At 47.6% G+C, this 16,552-nt stretch overlaps 1 protein-coding gene across 29 annotated transcripts in view; it reads left to right on the top strand.

The window, feature by feature from the left end:
• rims2a (regulating synaptic membrane exocytosis 2a) overlaps positions 1–16,552 on the top strand; it is a 118,355-nt gene that overhangs the window by 13,794 nt on the left and 88,009 nt on the right. For 15 of the 29 annotated variants that reach the window (XM_047335025.1, XM_047334996.1, XM_047334911.1 and 12 more), the window contains exons 2-5: positions 2,689–2,721; positions 3,650–3,742; positions 7,166–7,376; positions 7,982–7,993. In XM_047335025.1, coding sequence (XP_047190981.1) covers positions 2,689–2,721; positions 3,650–3,742; positions 7,166–7,376; positions 7,982–7,993 — 349 coding nt within the window. The remainder of the gene's footprint in view (positions 1–2,688; positions 2,722–3,649; positions 3,743–7,165; positions 7,377–7,981; positions 7,994–16,552) is intronic. The other 14 variants (XM_047335102.1, XM_047335457.1, XM_047335081.1 and 11 more) reach the window with 2 other exon arrangements.

The raw sequence follows: 16,552 nt of genomic DNA, 5'->3' as shown, positions 1-16,552 counted from the left end.
CAACTTGGCTGATGATGTAAGGTTCAGAAGAAGCCACAGCAGTTGTGTCATTCTCCCTTCATTTCCTATTAATAGTGTTTCGTGTCTGTCTGTCGAGTGCGTCCTCGTGTCTTCGTCTCCTCCACTCCTCGCGGCCCGATGGCGCGGTGTTACTTCACCTTCCCGATGCCGTACACTTTAGACACGCCTCCGTGAAAGGCGTAGAGTTCCACCTTCTGTGGTGTCGCCAGACAGTAAACAATGAATAACCTCCGACTATGATGTTAAAACCTGTTATCATCATCATTGATTGATCCGATGAATACTTTCTTGATATTGTCATAGTTCAAATGTCTGGAATTCTAAAAATATATATATATATATATATATCCTCACATTCCTCCGGAGCCCAAGGTGACTAATTTTGTCCGCACGCAGAAATATATTAAATGTGCAATTTAAAAGTTGATACTACCAAATGTTTGGAAAGCTTGCAAGATCCCCCCCCCCCCCATGGAAGTTGAGGAATCTAGTTCCTAGAAGTTTGTGCAGCACATCTGTCCACTAGAGAGCAGCGTGGCACCAGTCTTTTGTCAGAGCCGGATCAGGAGACCTTAACACTGAATAACACCAAGGGCCTAAAAATAACAGCGGCGTGTGGCTAGTTGAGACTCAACACTGCATCACACATCTTGACACATGTGGATATAGATGTTCTATACACACTGTGTCCCTGATTGTGTGTGTGCGTGTGTCTGTGTGCGTGCGTGTTTTATAAATTTTTATTCCGTGTGTGTGTGATGATGGGTTCATGAGAAGCGGCGTGCAGGTCAAAGAGATGGAAAACAGAGCCCGTGGTATCTGCCCCCGCGGGCCTCCTCAGCAGCCCGGACACCGAATACGTCACCTGTGACATTTTACACTCACTCATTTTACTGCCCCGTGTCAAACAATACACCGCGCGCGCACTCACGTATGCACACGTGGCCTGCTAGTACAGTACACACACACACACACACACACACTTTGTCCGGCAGCCGTCCAGGCAGGCAGGCTGGCAGGCTCCATCAGATACATATGAGGCTCGTGATGCGACCACAGGGACGGGGCCGATGGGATCGATAGAGAGCGGCGCTGCAGGTCATCGGGAGAACACAGCGGGAGGATGAACATGGACTGGCTCATCGGGAAACAGGCCAGCGAGACGGATGGGTACACACAGGACTATGTCTTCACCCGTGCGCTCTCTCGACAAGCCGACACAGACGAGACAGACAGGTTTTTCTTCGCTCTGCTGTGGCTGTTGGGGGGCTTCGTCGCGTCGCGTCGGCCTCGGTGGTTGTTTGGGGAGTTGAACGGCATCCGCTCAGTGGGCACGGCAGGGATTAGCATTGTTTGTTAAGTTTGACTTGATGGAGTATCATTTTTAATTAGGTTAATTCTTCATTATCAGGGACATTATCTGTTTCTCAGAACTTTTCCACTTGAACTTTAAGTTTCAATTTGCAGCCTTTAGTTTGGTCAAATGTGAGGATTCACTTCTGTCTTCGGTCATTTCTGCCGGACTAGCTCGTAATCGGAAAAACATCCTTGGTTGCAGCGCTAAACAAAAAGAAAGAAAGAAAGACAGAAAAGTCACTCACACAGAATGAGACAAAATGCAATCAACACATTCCATTTCACACAAAAGCTGACGGTGTTCTTTACTTAAGTGGCGATGAGGTGCGCGAAGTTCTGACGCGTGATCGTCAGATGCTAGACAGGCCTGCGGTGTGTGTGTGTGTGTGTGTGTGTGTGTGTGTGTGTGTGTGTGTGTGTGTGTGTGTGTGTGTGTGTGTGTGTGTGTGTGTGTGTGTGTGTGTGTGTGTGTGTGTGTGTGTGTGTGTGTGTGTGTGTGTGTGTGTGTGTGTGTGTGTGTGTGTGTGTGTGTGTGTGTGTGTGTTAGATAGAGAGAGAGAGAGAGAGAGAGAATGCTGCAGTTTCAACTTCGATTAAATGCAAATAAGTCCTACTACAGACACATAGAAGGTCAATTCTCCACACGTGCACCAGCACATCTTTCTATATATAAATGACCGACTAGTGTATCTGAAGTGTTAATGGATATAATATCAGCAGCTATGGAATCTAATCTCATATAAACTAGTCGGTCATTTCTCTCTCTCTCTCTCTCTCTCTCTCTCTCTCTCTCTCTATATATATATATATATATATATAAATGGCCGACTAGTTTATTTGAATTGTTAATGAATATAATATGAGCCATTGTGGAATCTGATCAGGCATGTGTCGCTGACTCGGCGTAGTAGGAGTTTTAGTCGTCCGTCCTCGGGGCCTGATGCAGATCTGTGAGCAGCTCCAGGCGACGCTCCGAAGTACATAGTGTGAGAGAGGGTTTCACTCACATTTCAAATTTGCAGTTGGTCCAAATCAAACTCGACGTCATTTTAAAGTCACACATTCCCCCCCCCCCATGTTGTTTGCCTCATCACCATCATCATCATCATCATCGCATTGCGTTCACTGTCAAAACCTAAATCATCTCTAACACCCTGAATATTATTCATACTATAGTTTTAAGCATGGTTTGCGTTATGTCCGATTTTGTGTGTTTTTTTTAAGTATGTTTTCCCATCTCCTTGTGTTTCCGTATGCACTGAGCTGTGCACACTTCTTTCTTTTGTTTCTGTTCCTTTTTCCATGTATTAGGATCAAAGAGGAACCAAAGCCTCAGCCGGCACAGTAAGTAGAACCCCGTTACCCAGAGTGCTCCAGGCTTTGACATTTCTTCCTGTCAGTCGGTGCTTGTGTGCTTCGTGTGGCTTTCTCCTGTGTGTCTGGGGGCGGGGACACAAGACATGTCGCTAATGTCATGGAAAGCTGCCGCGGTCGTGTAGCCTGACGACCGCGCCGTGGCATTTCGATTTTCGTCGGCCTCCCCACGAGAGGCGTCGAGCAGATCGTTGGATTTGGGGGGCTGGACGCCAAATGGCCCGCTTCCATGACATCAGTGGCGACGGCCTTTCCTTCCGAATGGCTTTGTGACAGCCAGGCCCACCGAACCCCCCCCCCCCCCCCCACCCCGCCTTTCCCCCCTTGTCCCTGGGCTCCGACTGGCTGGCCACTCTCATCCAGTGTGTCATCCGATTGGCTTTCTGCGCGGCCTCGTGAGCCAGCCACCACCGAGTGCGGACTGGACGCACCTTTGCCGCTCCACTGAACTCCATAGCTGCATTTTCACATAAATCCAGCTGCTCTGACAACCTGACCCCTACCGCACCACCACGCCGGCACACACGACACCCCCGTTACCCCTCAGCTGAGCGTGTGATGCAGCTCTCATTTCCATTGGCTGCAGAGCTTCCCTGCTTCCTCTCTCCTCTACGCCGTCGACCGTACAGCTGTGTATCATCTTTCTTTCTTCTCCTGCCTTCCTCACTGTCTCTTTCTGATGAGTTATTCATGTTCCACTATTCGCCGACCTGCCCGGCCCCTCTTCCCACTCGCTCTGCGCTGGTTGCAGTGAATGTCCCTGCTGTCGTTCACTTCGTACAAACTGCCCTGTTTTCTAAAAAAGAAAAAAAGAAAAATACCCTTTCAAGACAGATTGTTTTCTCCCCATGATGACTCGACTGCGATGTTTCAAGTCCCACTTTCCTCATTTGAACAGGTGGTTTCCCTTTAGTGGGATCACTGAGCTGGTTAATAACGTTCTCCAGCCCCAGCAAAAGTCCCCAAATGACAAGGAGCCAGAGCCAGACGCGTAAGTAAGAGCACGGACCCCCGTTCGATTCCCCCTGCAGACACAAACATACAGTGGTGGCTCCAGGGGTCAATGTAGGTTTGACCCCTAGTGGATAGTAGAATACTTTGTGCCATTTCTCAGCGTGTTTGTGATCCGTAGGAGAGACTGGTGGTGTGTGAGGGATGTTCAATGATGGAATCTGCTTTCTTAAATGCCTCTGGGGTGGCACAACTCACTTTCAGTCAACAGTTGATGTATTTCATAGCCATGATCAGAACAGGCACAGAAGCAGCACTCTATGTGTCATGGTCCTGATTATTTATATATAAATAGAGGTCATTACTTCTTGTTGTATATGCTGAGCGATTCTTCTTCATGTTTTTTTAAGGTCATATGATTTATATAATGTTTCTCCCCACCTTGTAGTTAACATACTTTACTTAGGGTAAAGGTTTATCGCAAATGAATGTGAATAAGTTAATGTTGGAGAGTAGCCTCAGCCTGTTTTATAGTACACTACACAGTGAATAATTCCTTTATATTGATGAACGGAGATACACAGTATCCCAAGTGAACACCAGGTCATTTGGTGCGCTGTAATTTGTCTCCCACTGTTTCATTTGTGAGCGTGAGTGTTTCAAATCCTGTGGGAAAAAAAATTTGCCCAGCAGACATTTTCACGTGTCCCATTGTTAAAGTGTAAATGATTGAATTGATTACTGCGACTTCTGAGTAGATCAGAGCCATCGGTAACTTTCATCAGGACCACCGGAGTCAAAATGTCCTCGGTATATTTCCAACATGTACAACAATACAGTGTGCATAGTAAGTGCACTGCTTCTTGCCAAATACGAAATTCTTCACTTTTGAAGTAGCGACGATGAACAATTTGATAACATAAACATTGAGTTGTTATTGCAATACAAATAGTGATTTTTGGACCGAGTTGTCACTGCATGGAGAATAAATCTGATAATATTAAGTGTCGGTAAAGCCCCGTGTGAGCCAACATGTGTAGTCCAACCACCACTAATGTTTAATTTCCCCAAAATACATACAGTCAACTTAGAGTTAATATTCATAGGACTGTGTGAAACGTAAAAAATATGGAATGCTGGGTAAATAGTAGCTCAGCTATCAAGTTAAAGAGAGATATTTCTCAAAGGTTTGTGGACTTCATGGAATTCATGGGGATGCTGTCGTGTATGTTTTTGAGTTCCTCTGCTGCCAAGTGGCCAATACATACATACATACATACAAACATACATACATACATATGCATACGCATATGTGTATATGTACATTATCTATTTCGGATGATAGAGGAGTGAATATTCAGTTTGTAGCAGAAGTCGAAAGAAAGAGTCTCGTGGTTGGGGCCCGGTTGTCACACGTCCAAGGGGCGGGCTCGCGTTACTGCCCGCCCGCCCGCCCGTGGCCGCTCTGGTGCAGACCCAGAGGTAAGGGAGCTCCGACACGCCAGCATGGGACGGGACAATGAGCAGCGTATGATTACTCGTCAGCCGGTGTCACCCACGTTTGACCGAGAAAGAAAAAAAGAAAAGAAAAAGAAACGGTAGACCCTTTTGGAACCAGCTGCCCGCCGCCACCTGAGTCCACGCTCACTCCACATTTAGTATTTGTTCGCTTCTTGGCGCTCCACTTGATAACGCGCCAAATGTGCCGCACACCAGTGTGTGCTCTCTCCATTACTGTTCATGTTAGTCTGTTCATTCTCACTCCCTGATAATGCCCACCGTCGGTACGGACCAGTTTGTGCAAACCTGTCTTCACAACCCCTTCCCCGTGAGGTGGGCGTTGTCGAGGAGTGACCTGATAGGGCGGAAAGGGGAGAGGTAATCACTGGTTGTCTTCCGCAGTTCTTTTCCAGTGACCCCGTCCGCCGGTGGAGCAGTGGCCCCTCGGTAGCGGCCCGGGACTGAGCTGAGATTAAGCGAGAATAAAACATGATTGCCTGTAGTCTTGTTCCCCTTGATCCTCAGGGACGGTGGCTTTGCGTCTCGTATCCGTCTCCATCGCTCTGTTATCAGGCCCCTGTTGTCGAGCAAAGGAGATTGGGTGGGATGTGTCAAACAAGACCACGCACTAATCTCTGCTGTGGCAAATACACACAAAGTGTGTGTGTGTGTGTGTGTGTGACACAATTAGCCCTTTAATCCCTAAGTGGGTACAACAAGGGGGCACGCCAACATAGTCGCCGGGCGGCGTGCAGCCGTCGCATTTGGGCTCCGAAAAGGTCCGGTGGTGTGGTCAAAGGAGGCGCGTTTATCTCCCAATGCAGAGCTGCACGTGGTAAAAGGATAGCGCTGCTCAATAATTCACCAGTGCTAATGAATGTTGCAGGGGATATGTGGGGCGAAACCAATTCTAATCGCCATATTATGAAGTCAGCCCAGTGTTTGGTTTCCAAGGAGACGCTCAATTGACATGTGTCATACAAAATGCATGCGGCGGAGTCCATGCAGGTTCGCTTTTTTTTTTTTCTTTCTTCTTTTTGCAGGAGCCTCTCAGGACCCGTTAGGAGGTGAGGATCTACGGTGTGAGAGATCAGGTGGAACGCGTCCGCAGGAGGCCATCTATAGGACGCACACAGTAACACAATAGATGCCGCGCCGGTCACAGGCAAACGGGATGGTGGGCTCTCGTGTGTGTGACCGCCAGCTACTTCTTCTAACACAATGGAGAGATGCTAATTGTGGTTATTAGTCATATCGTCGTCTAACAGTGAGGGCGTTGGCCGTCTCACCTTGCGACTGTCCCGATGTAGAGACACACGGGCGCAAGTGACTCATTAAACGCAGGGGAACCTGAGAACGTGGAATTGAGTGATGTTCTCAAACTTGCAGAGCAAATTTGATTATGAGAGGTGCCCGTGTGAGAGGAGGAGCTCAGCTTTGAGGCGTCCAAGGTCACGGTATCTGCTTTTCCTTTTCCTTTTCTTTTTAAGTCTCACACCGCACACCATCACCGGAAGTGGTGTCAGTAAGTCGGCAGATTGAAGGAGCTCCCCGTGTGTGCGTGGGTTCTCTCCGGGTTCTCCGTCTTCCTCCCAAAGTCCAAACACATGCAGAATGGGGTCAGGTTCACTGGAGACTCTACATTGACCGTAGGTGTGAATGTGAGAGTGAATGGTTGTCCGTCTCTGTATGTGGCCCTGTGATAGGCTGGCGACCTGTCCAGGGTGAACCCCGCCTCTCGCCTAATGTCAGCTGGGATTGGCTCCAGCCCCCCTGGGACCCTTAAATGGATAAAGCGGTAGACGATGGATGGATGGATTATCAGAGCAGGGGTCATGTGTGAGAGAGGGAGGGGTTTGGAGGAAAAGCTGAATATTAAATGAAGAAAATACTGCTAGATGGTAGACGATGGATGGATGGATGGATGGATAAACACCTTGTTCTCTCTCTCTCTCGCCGACAGGAAGTTGCACCAGCAGTTTGAATCGTACAAGGACCAGGTCAAGAAGATGGGGGACGAGACCAAGCCGGCGCAGGACCAGAAGAGCGAAGCCCCGACCTGCGGGATATGCCACAAAACCAAGTTTGCCGATGGCTGTGGCCACCTCTGTTCGTATTGCCAAACGAAATTCTGTGCCCGGTGCGGAGGACGCGTGTCTCTGCGGTCAAATAAGGTAACGCTCGCTCGCATGCTGGGTACGCTCCACTTGTACATACAGATGTCCCACCCGCTGGCCAATTCCTCCGCACGCCTTTCGCTGTCCAAGGTTATGAAACATTGCGGCGGAGATCATAATGCGGGAACTGAGCCAACAGCGTCCTCTGTGGCGACTGATGTTTCTCTATTTTTAGATCCATTCAGAGACTCTCTGCATGCGTTTGTTCTAATTCTGTTCACCCTTTTTTTTCTCCTCCATTTTTTGTTACTGTAAATTACAGTTGTTCAATTTCACCACTGGAGGGAACCGTTCGCCTCCTTTTCCTCTGCCCACAAAGGAACCTGATGACTGCTTTTGTGTAATGTGGCACTCCGGTGTCCGACTAACCTCTGTCAAATCCTCCCCTCAGACTAAGCCACAGCTTTGAGCGTTAGACCGCTTAAATTTGAATCACGAGCTTGAGTGTTTTTTATGTGATGCCTTCCAATCCTCTGCTTGGAGTATGTGAAAAAAATGCGACCAGGACCAACTAATGCCACTCACCATCTTCTCTGCCCCCCCCATCTGCCTCCCTCTTCTCTTCTCTCTGCTGCATTCCTGCTCTCATGGAATTGCAACAGGAGGACAAAGTGGTTAGCGAATCCTTTTTTCTTGGGACTGTGTGTGAACACGGGCAGTGCTCGTGGAATGCTACGATATGTATATGTGTGTACGCATACAGCAGCCAACAGTGACACGAAAAAAAAAAAAAATCTGGGGAAAAAAAGTCCTGACCAAGCTCGTCTGTGAGTCCGTCGTGCTGTGCTGAAATATACATTATTTAAAAGAAAGAATTAGAAGTAAAAAGTACAATTTTTCTTAAGGGTGAACATATTTTGAAATAGTGATTCTCAAACCGAGAGACAGAGATTGTCAAAGAACCAAAAACAGCAAACGTTAGAATCATGTAAAATGGACGTAGTCACTGGCTTAGGAAAATGCCAAAGTGCCTGAAGTCTGTATTCTCTGGAATCACCAGCAGAGGGCGACTCGCCGGTTGCAAGAACGAGTCAGTTTCTGTAGACGTCCGAGAAAATGATTCTTCGTCTCGCTCGATGTATAACGTCTGTAAACGTTTTCCTGCGGGCTTCGTGGTCTCGACTGCTAGTTTCAAGTCTTCACCTACACCTGCATGGTCGCAGGTCTAGGTGGAGCGCGCTACAACATCTGTATCGCTTCTTCTGTGGCTCCAATCCTGATAATGTCGCCAGGCTTACACGGGTCTGGGCTTGAATTGTATTGGGCCTGTGATGCTGCGTTGAATGTGACGGGTGCTCACCGCACACGGAGGTTGTATTGAGAGGCAGGTTGTAAAATGTCAACGTTGTGGAAATAAGTCTGCTGCATGTGAGTGATTTAAACTTAATATCGGCTTTCAAATGAGACTATGGGTGGCAATGTGCCAGTAGAACAATAGTTTTTATTCAACAAAAGGATGAAGGCAGTTCACCTAACCGGGCGTCTACTGAAAGAGGTTTGAGCCATGAAATCACACAGCCACTCCAAACTATCCAAGTCCAATGCTAACATGTAGTCGTACATGTGATGCGTACAACAATGCGGATCAGAAAGGGAACGACTGGTCTGATGGCAGTATCGAATCCCCTCCAGGAGTTATCTATATCTGTGCATCAAAGTAAACAGCTGTAGCATATGCACATGTCAGAGGGGTCATATCATTATCATGCATTCGATTTTCCGTAGTCGCCTCATCTGTAGTGTGTCAAGCAGGAAGTGAACAGTCCATAGCCCCACACTGGACGCAGGGGCGCGCTGGCTCGTTTCCATCGGAAACAACCGAGCAGCCCTGAAAAAAAAGAGAAGAGAGAGCACACCGGGGGAGACCTCTGTTCTGTTGCTCCCTCCGGTTGTACAGGCTGCCGTTTGTTCTCCATCGGATAACAGCGAGGAGATCAGTTACCGTGTTTTACGGATGGCGTTGAGTAATAACGGTGGCAGCCGGCTGCCGACGGACGGTGACGGGGCATTGGCAGAGAGGCGGCGGGGATGTGCCCGCTATTTACCTCGAGGTGGCCTGACCTCTCCTGGCACTCGAGGCCACGCTGTCCCGACGCTGGTGTTGATATATTGCCGTTGAAAAAACTGTTTGATTTTGAAATGTCGAGTCACTCTAGCTGTGTACTCTGAGATACAGCTGCCAACCTCAGAGGAACATGCAGCAGTGAACGTCAGATCCCGGGCCAAAGGGGCATATGTGGCTCCTTTGGCAGCGATTAGTCACTGCAACGTCACTGCACTTAGCAAACCCTGCAGTACTTGGAATATGTTTGCAGATGTGCCTTTGGAAAGAGTTCTTTAAAATCCAAGAAGTTGCTTATATATATATACAGACATGTCTAGAGCAACGGGTGCAGAGAAAGTGTTATTCAGAGGAACGGAGAGCCGGCATGGAAATGAGCAGAGGAGGTGGCAGGACCATGAGGTGAGATAGTTGACTAGTCATCCACGAGTCACACGCACACGACGGCGCACTGTCGTGGACGCAGTCTGTTCGCTGTTCGTCTGGTCACGGGAGTGCAGTGTCCCAGGGCTGACGGGCGCTGTTAGGAGCCCACAGGGGTCAGCAGCTTGTAGCTGAGAGGATATGAAAAGTAAATATGTTCTAATGGGAGCTGAAGCACAGGGTTAGCGCAAGCACGCAAACATCGGTGAGTACGTCTTTTCTGCGTCCGCATTCATGCAGATCTGCAGGAGGAGGTTGCTCTTCATCTGTGAATGTTAATTCATGCTAACTGCACATTGGTAACCAGAACAGAAGACAGCGCCAGGTTAGATTTGTGATCATAGTATATTACACAGTAGCCCATCAGGACAATTGGGATTGCTTACGTCCTGCTTGTGGTCACGTCACAAACGGACAAATCGGAAGCCTTGATTACGCCGCCGCCGCCATCACCACCACCACCACCACCACCACCACCACCACCACCAACAACAACAACAACTACATTTCGGTGTGTCGAAGGAACCAGCGCGCCCGAAAGCCCGTGTGTCAGCGAAAGAGGTGGCGGTGGTGAAATCTGTGCCTTTTTTCCACCCGTCTCCTCTTTCCCTCTCTCGCGCAGATGGTGACAGCAGTGGCGAGGGAGATCTTGTTCTGTGAAACGCCATTGAATATTTACACGTCTCCGTGTCCGCGGCAGAACATCGGACCTACGGCACACGCGGAATGTGATACAGGCAGGCTGAGAGTTACTCAGAAACGCGAAGGGCTCTGCTCAGAAAAACCGCTGCCGAGCCTGTGACACACTCGATGCGTTCACATTAATCATCTCGTGTCAACAAAGCTGGATAATAGATAGAGACACACCGACAGTATCTGTGTTGATAACAATCGCTCTTCTCATTAATCGTGCCGGGGAGCTCAGCCTCTCCTGGAGACACTTGAGGCACAGAGTGACTTTTTTGCTGGCGTGAAAATATTAAAACTGCCTGTGATATATAGATAAAGTGCTCGGTGTTTGGAATCCCTGCTCGCAGCAGCGGAGCTCCCCACCACGGAGGAGTCGAACGTCTCCGGAGCGGAAGGAGCTCATTCCTGGAGACGTCACATATGCTTACTGGCCCCTCAACATTTCGGCTATTCTGAAGTTGCAGAGATTGAAAGCATATGGCATAAGTCTACATCTTCCTTAGCTGTATTTTTTGATTTTTAATGTTCACATAAAATATGATACAATTCTGCATTTTTCAAATTGGCTGTACAAGGAATTTTGAAAGGTGCCGTTGCCACGTTGTTAGCTGTATTTTCCCTGTTACAACTGCCCGTCTGTCTTGGTGTGTGACTGTATAACTGGTATAGTGTAATTAATTACTTTTTCAAATAACAATTGGTCGAATTTGAATGGGTTTGTTACTTTATTAATAACAGTTATTTCGTGTCACACTGGCAAAGCAACATTACTTCATCTTATATAATTGGTAATAAGCACAATGATTAAAATTTGACAGTCGTCCCAGACTGTGTCACCGGCTCAGCATAACTACATAACTAGAATAATTACATTATAAGAGACACAATTAATAATGCATTAGCCTACTTTTTTTAATACAGTATTTTGTCATCTTACCCTGAAAGGTAACCAGTACCTGTAACAAATTACAATTTTTTTTTTTAGTAACTGGTCATTCTGGAACTTTGGTTTGACAACACCCTCATCCTCATCTCTAATAAATTCTTTCATTATTATGGTCATTGTGAATCACACACACACACACACACACACACACACACACACACATATAGCCTAGTTTTTCTTGCACATCCACGCTCCCACGTTGTGACTCCTGGGCCCCGTGATCTCATGCTCCTGCTGTTGTCTGGCATCACGAAGAGACAGAGTCTTACACGAACACGCCGATGATGACAGCATCATGTGTCCAGTGTGTGTGTGTGTGTGTGTTATTAAAGATTCGAGTTAGTGGGGGGGGGGGGGGTGACAAAGTGCGCGTGTTGACGCTGTAACGCACTGGAAGCTTGTGTCCTGTGTCCGTTCCCTGCCTGTACGCGCGTCTCTCCATCTCCATCCCGCCATTGGCCGGCGGCAGCGGGGCTGGGACGCGCCGCATGTGTAATGAGCTCTCATCCGTCCCGGCACCGATCTGACTCCGTGCTCCAGATGAACGGATGCGGCGGCGGCGGCGGCGGCTGGTGGGGAAACATGGCGTGATTCGACGCGTTACACTGTGGTCGTCTCCTCCTCCTCCTCCTCCATCAAGCCCGGGACACGGTCCGACGGCTCCGCTGTAACATTCGAGACTGGGAGTCTGTCTTTTCATTATTATTATCATTTTTTTTTTTTTTTAAATGAATCGGGGTCTTTGGATCGTGTGCTCTGGGTAGACGCGGGGACCTTATCGTTGTCGGTGCCGGATCAGCTGAGTGCCCGGTGTAACCTTCACGGTGCTCTCCGCTGCGCGCCGTCCGACAGACAGGGGACCGCCTGTTGTCTGCGCGCGGAGCTCGGAGCTGTCCGCGGTGCTGAAGGTCGGAGCTCGGCTCCTCGGTGTTTCTTTGGCGGCGGGAGAGTCGTCTCTACAATATATATACATATCTATATATATATAGATATATATATAAGGACTTATTGACGGCGATCTTTACGCACAGACGCGCTGCGGCACCATGGGTAAGCGGAGCGAGCATGAGGCTGTGTGACTGCAACGCGGTTTTTTTTTTCACCACCATCGGTCATTGTGTGTGTCAGAAAACGCAAAGATATATACTGCTGTGATTCCTCTCAGAGTGTATCTGTCCCTTAGGAGATGGAAGAGGGATCGTTTAGATGATTCCAATGTGACTGACATTTTTTTTTTTTTGCGCTCGAACCCCCCCCCCCAAATAAAAAAAAAATGTCTGTGTGTGTGACTCGGGGGATGTGGGTCTGACAGACATCGGCTGCCTCCAATGCCAAAACCCACAGTGTTCCCCCTCCTCCGGACCCCTGAACTTCAAACAGGGGAACATAAATATTCATCGCGTCTATTATTATTACTGGCGCCGCGCACTAAAATTAGAAAGCTCATTAAAATGTAATTCAACCACGTGCAGCCAAGTGTCGGGGCATGTGAATGGTAGGCCTTCCCTTCCCTTCCCATTGGCCACTTAATGAGTCACTAACAACAAATGCCATGTCAACTTTTCCATCCTGAATGGAGAACTGCCTCAAAAGCCCCATTGCACATACAACTGTCATATATCTGTATTATCATTATTATTATTATCTATGCAAGTATGATGTAGAACATCTTATCATTAAAAATCCAGAGTTTCACCTGAAATAGAGTACAGTGTCCTGTGGCAGTAATCTGCTCTGGACTGTAGTAGAAAGTCTCCTTACTGATGCCCGTGATGTGATGTGCTTAATCTGGACTCAGGCCAGACTAGGATGTTCCAGAGGATTAACACTCCACCCCCTCAAAACAATGAGTCTTTAATGAGAGGTCCAGTTCACCTCAGTGCAGGTGAAGGAGAGAGAGACAAACACCGAGGCAATGTGTTAGCCTATGACAGTTCGTTTACCACCGCATCAATATTCCAGCGTGAAGCCATCTCAAGGCTTCTCTTCAACACTTCAACACTTTTTTTGTTAGTTGTTGCCTTCATTAGATATAGCTAAAAGAAGATATACGAAATGTGTGTTCACAGATGGAAGCAAAGCACGGGGGTCATAGTTACACCGGGTGGCTCACGTCATTTCTTTTCAACTCTCAAAATAGAAATGAATGTGGCAGTTACTACAAAGGGCTTCTTTAAATCTTAAAGAGCCGCCACCCCCTGAAATCAGGACAAGTAATTTAGCAATTATATGACATGAGGTGTAATTAATGGATGGATGAATGAATGAATGAATGAATGATTGTAAAAACGTTAGAGCTGGCTTTCCATGTTGAGCAGACTGTGATATACCTGGGAGGATACTGCTGATTCACTCTGGAGCCTCTGTCAAGTAACGCTGTAGTGCGGTGTAATGGCCACAAGAGGGCGCCCGGTTCGCTCTCTCTCTCTCCCACTGCACATTCTGCTGGTGTCTCTGTGTGTGTGTGTGTGTGTGTGTGTGTGTGTGAAAAATCCTGAAAGGAGCAGACAAACAGGGAGCACCTTAAGTACATTGCTGAAGGGTGCATACTGTAATTTCTATTATGTGTAGCATATTGTATTGTACTGGCGTTTTTCACAAATGTAAATCGCATCGTCTTTATGTAAGATTCTATATGGCACCACGTCATTTTGCGATAGATTAATGTTTCCTGTTAAAGATACTCGGTGACGTCCTAGGACAGTGTGTCATTTGCTGTTTTCCTTCTCCACACATTCTTTGGAAGATTATATTTTTTTCCCGGTATCAACGAAAAACACCTTCAGTCTGGAAAGAGAAGGTATTTGAAAGGAAATTATTTATTGATCCCATGGCACTGGGTGTTTGTTTCCCTCTATCCGGTGCCTCGGTAAACAGCCCATAGCACATTTAATAGCGCATATATCTTCCCGGGGTTTTGCCGAGTGTGATGGAGAAGTGGTGGGGGGCGGGGTTTGGCTTTCTATTTTTAGCTGCAGGTTCAATGACTATAATGTGCTAACACAGGGAGAAATGGTCCTGCCTGAGGGGCCACGGCCCCCATTCCCCCCCCCCTTCCCGCACTCAGCTGTGAAGAGTTATACTGACGGTGTGTGTGTGTGTGTGTGTGTGTGTGTGTGTGGAGAGAATTCTTGGGCAGAACGGCTGCAGACGAAAGTGCACGTACCTCTGGCAGCTCCAGCTGCTTGACCTGCGAGTCTGTCATCGTGCATATGTGCATCTGTTGTGGATTATCTGGTCTATTAAGGACCGAGGGGCAGTGGAGGTTTCCTGTCGGCGCGTCTTGGGACTGCTCCTCTAGAATATGGACTAGAAGGTTTGCAGCCTCGTGCAAAGCTGCCAGCGTGACTAAAACTGCAAATTAATGATGGTGTTGTACTGGGATAACGCATTTGAGTTTAGAGATAGTTTAGAGATTAGAGTTGTTCCTTGCTCTGATCTGAGAGATTGGAGAATATAGTAATTCAGAATATCATAATCTTATTTCAACCTAGATCTTGTTTGAATCCATTTTGCAGCCATATCCTATAAGCTATATGTTGTCCACTAAGAGGAACCGTTATAGCTTCATATTCCTCATTTGCTCGCAGGTGATAAACCTCTTTGTGTCACGCGGCCCTTTGAAAACCCCAGATAATCACAAAAGTGCACCGTCATGGAGCCGGTCTCATTATTCAGTTCATGTAATGATTTGGACATTTGGTGTATAGGAGCATTCAGCCCTTCGGTGACATTTTCCTTACTTTTGCTCTTCCTGCCCTAATATACTGTGTAAACGTCCATTTTCATCCTGACTTTGGTCCAAAGTGCAAATCCGCATCCAAGTATGGATGTCCGGGGCTCGGCTTGCTCAACATTCACTGGACCCACGCAGGTTTTTGCCGGCCCGTTGTTGTTGTCTCTTTGTGGGGAATACTAATATGCCATTAGAGATTCACTGATGAGATAAAAGCTGAGGACGGAGAAGCCGGTTAATTATTATCGGTGCACAGTAACCGACTCCATGTTAATTGCAGTTTGGTGGAGTAGATATGTAGGTCACAGGCTTCTCGGAAGAAATGGGGGCGTTTGAGAGAGAGACGAGAAGAGATTCAAGTCATTAACTACAGGTGGAACGGTTGCACGCTATGGTCCACCTAAAATTAATTAAATATTGAAGTAACAAGTTAAATAATCACCCATCGTTGGCCATTGCCAATCAGGACAAAAAGAAAAGTGAACAGTAGGAATTCAGGTTTTTGGATTTGGATCTCAACCCATGCATGTGAACGTATGCACGCGCGTGTGTGTGTGTGTGTGTGTGTGTGTGTGTGTGTGTGTGTGTGTGTGTGTGTGTGTGTGTGTGTGTGTGTGTGTGTGTGTGTGTGTGTGTGTGTGTGTGTGTTGTGTGTGTGTGTGTGTGTGTGTGTGTGTGTGTGTGTAACATTCAGGTGCAGGGAGCGATGTGGTTATTGGCGGGACGACTGGCCCCGGTGGCTCCGGGGTCTTAGCTGATGACTCATGGTTCACTGCAGAGCTCCGAGCGTGACCCCAGATAAAGAGGCAGTCACGGCCCCTCGCTGCACCGCTCTCCTCCGGGACACATGAAGCACAATTTGTTGCCCTCCTTTTGCTTCCCATTGTGCGCCGACACACTTACGGCCCATCGGTAACATCGATAGCCAGGTCGTAAATGCCCTGCGGGTCAATATCACGCTGCCTGCCTGCCGAAATTGAAATTGAAATATTTGCAAATTCATTACTGCCCGAATAGCTCGCCCTCTCCCTCTGCTTGTTTCAGTGGTGCCGCGTCCCCGAGAGGACATATCTGGACATTACATCTCTTTACAGCAGAGAGAACCGGAGATGGCAGTGTGCACGAATGTCCAGTGCTAGTTTACATTTCTTCCTCAGGACGTGAAGTGAGGGGTCGCACATTTTGAATTCGTCCTCCCAGTCCCTCACATGCACACAATAAGAAAGATATATATATATATATATATATATATATATATATATATATATACACATATATACAATGTTCTGATGTTGGATGTTAGAATCCTGACGACG

Source organism: Scophthalmus maximus, chromosome 1 (genome assembly GCF_022379125.1).
Source record: "Scophthalmus maximus strain ysfricsl-2021 chromosome 1, ASM2237912v1, whole genome shotgun sequence".
Classification (NCBI taxonomy): Eukaryota; Metazoa; Chordata; class Actinopteri; order Pleuronectiformes; family Scophthalmidae; genus Scophthalmus; species Scophthalmus maximus.
This window is presented reverse-complemented; position numbering and strand designations above follow the sequence as displayed.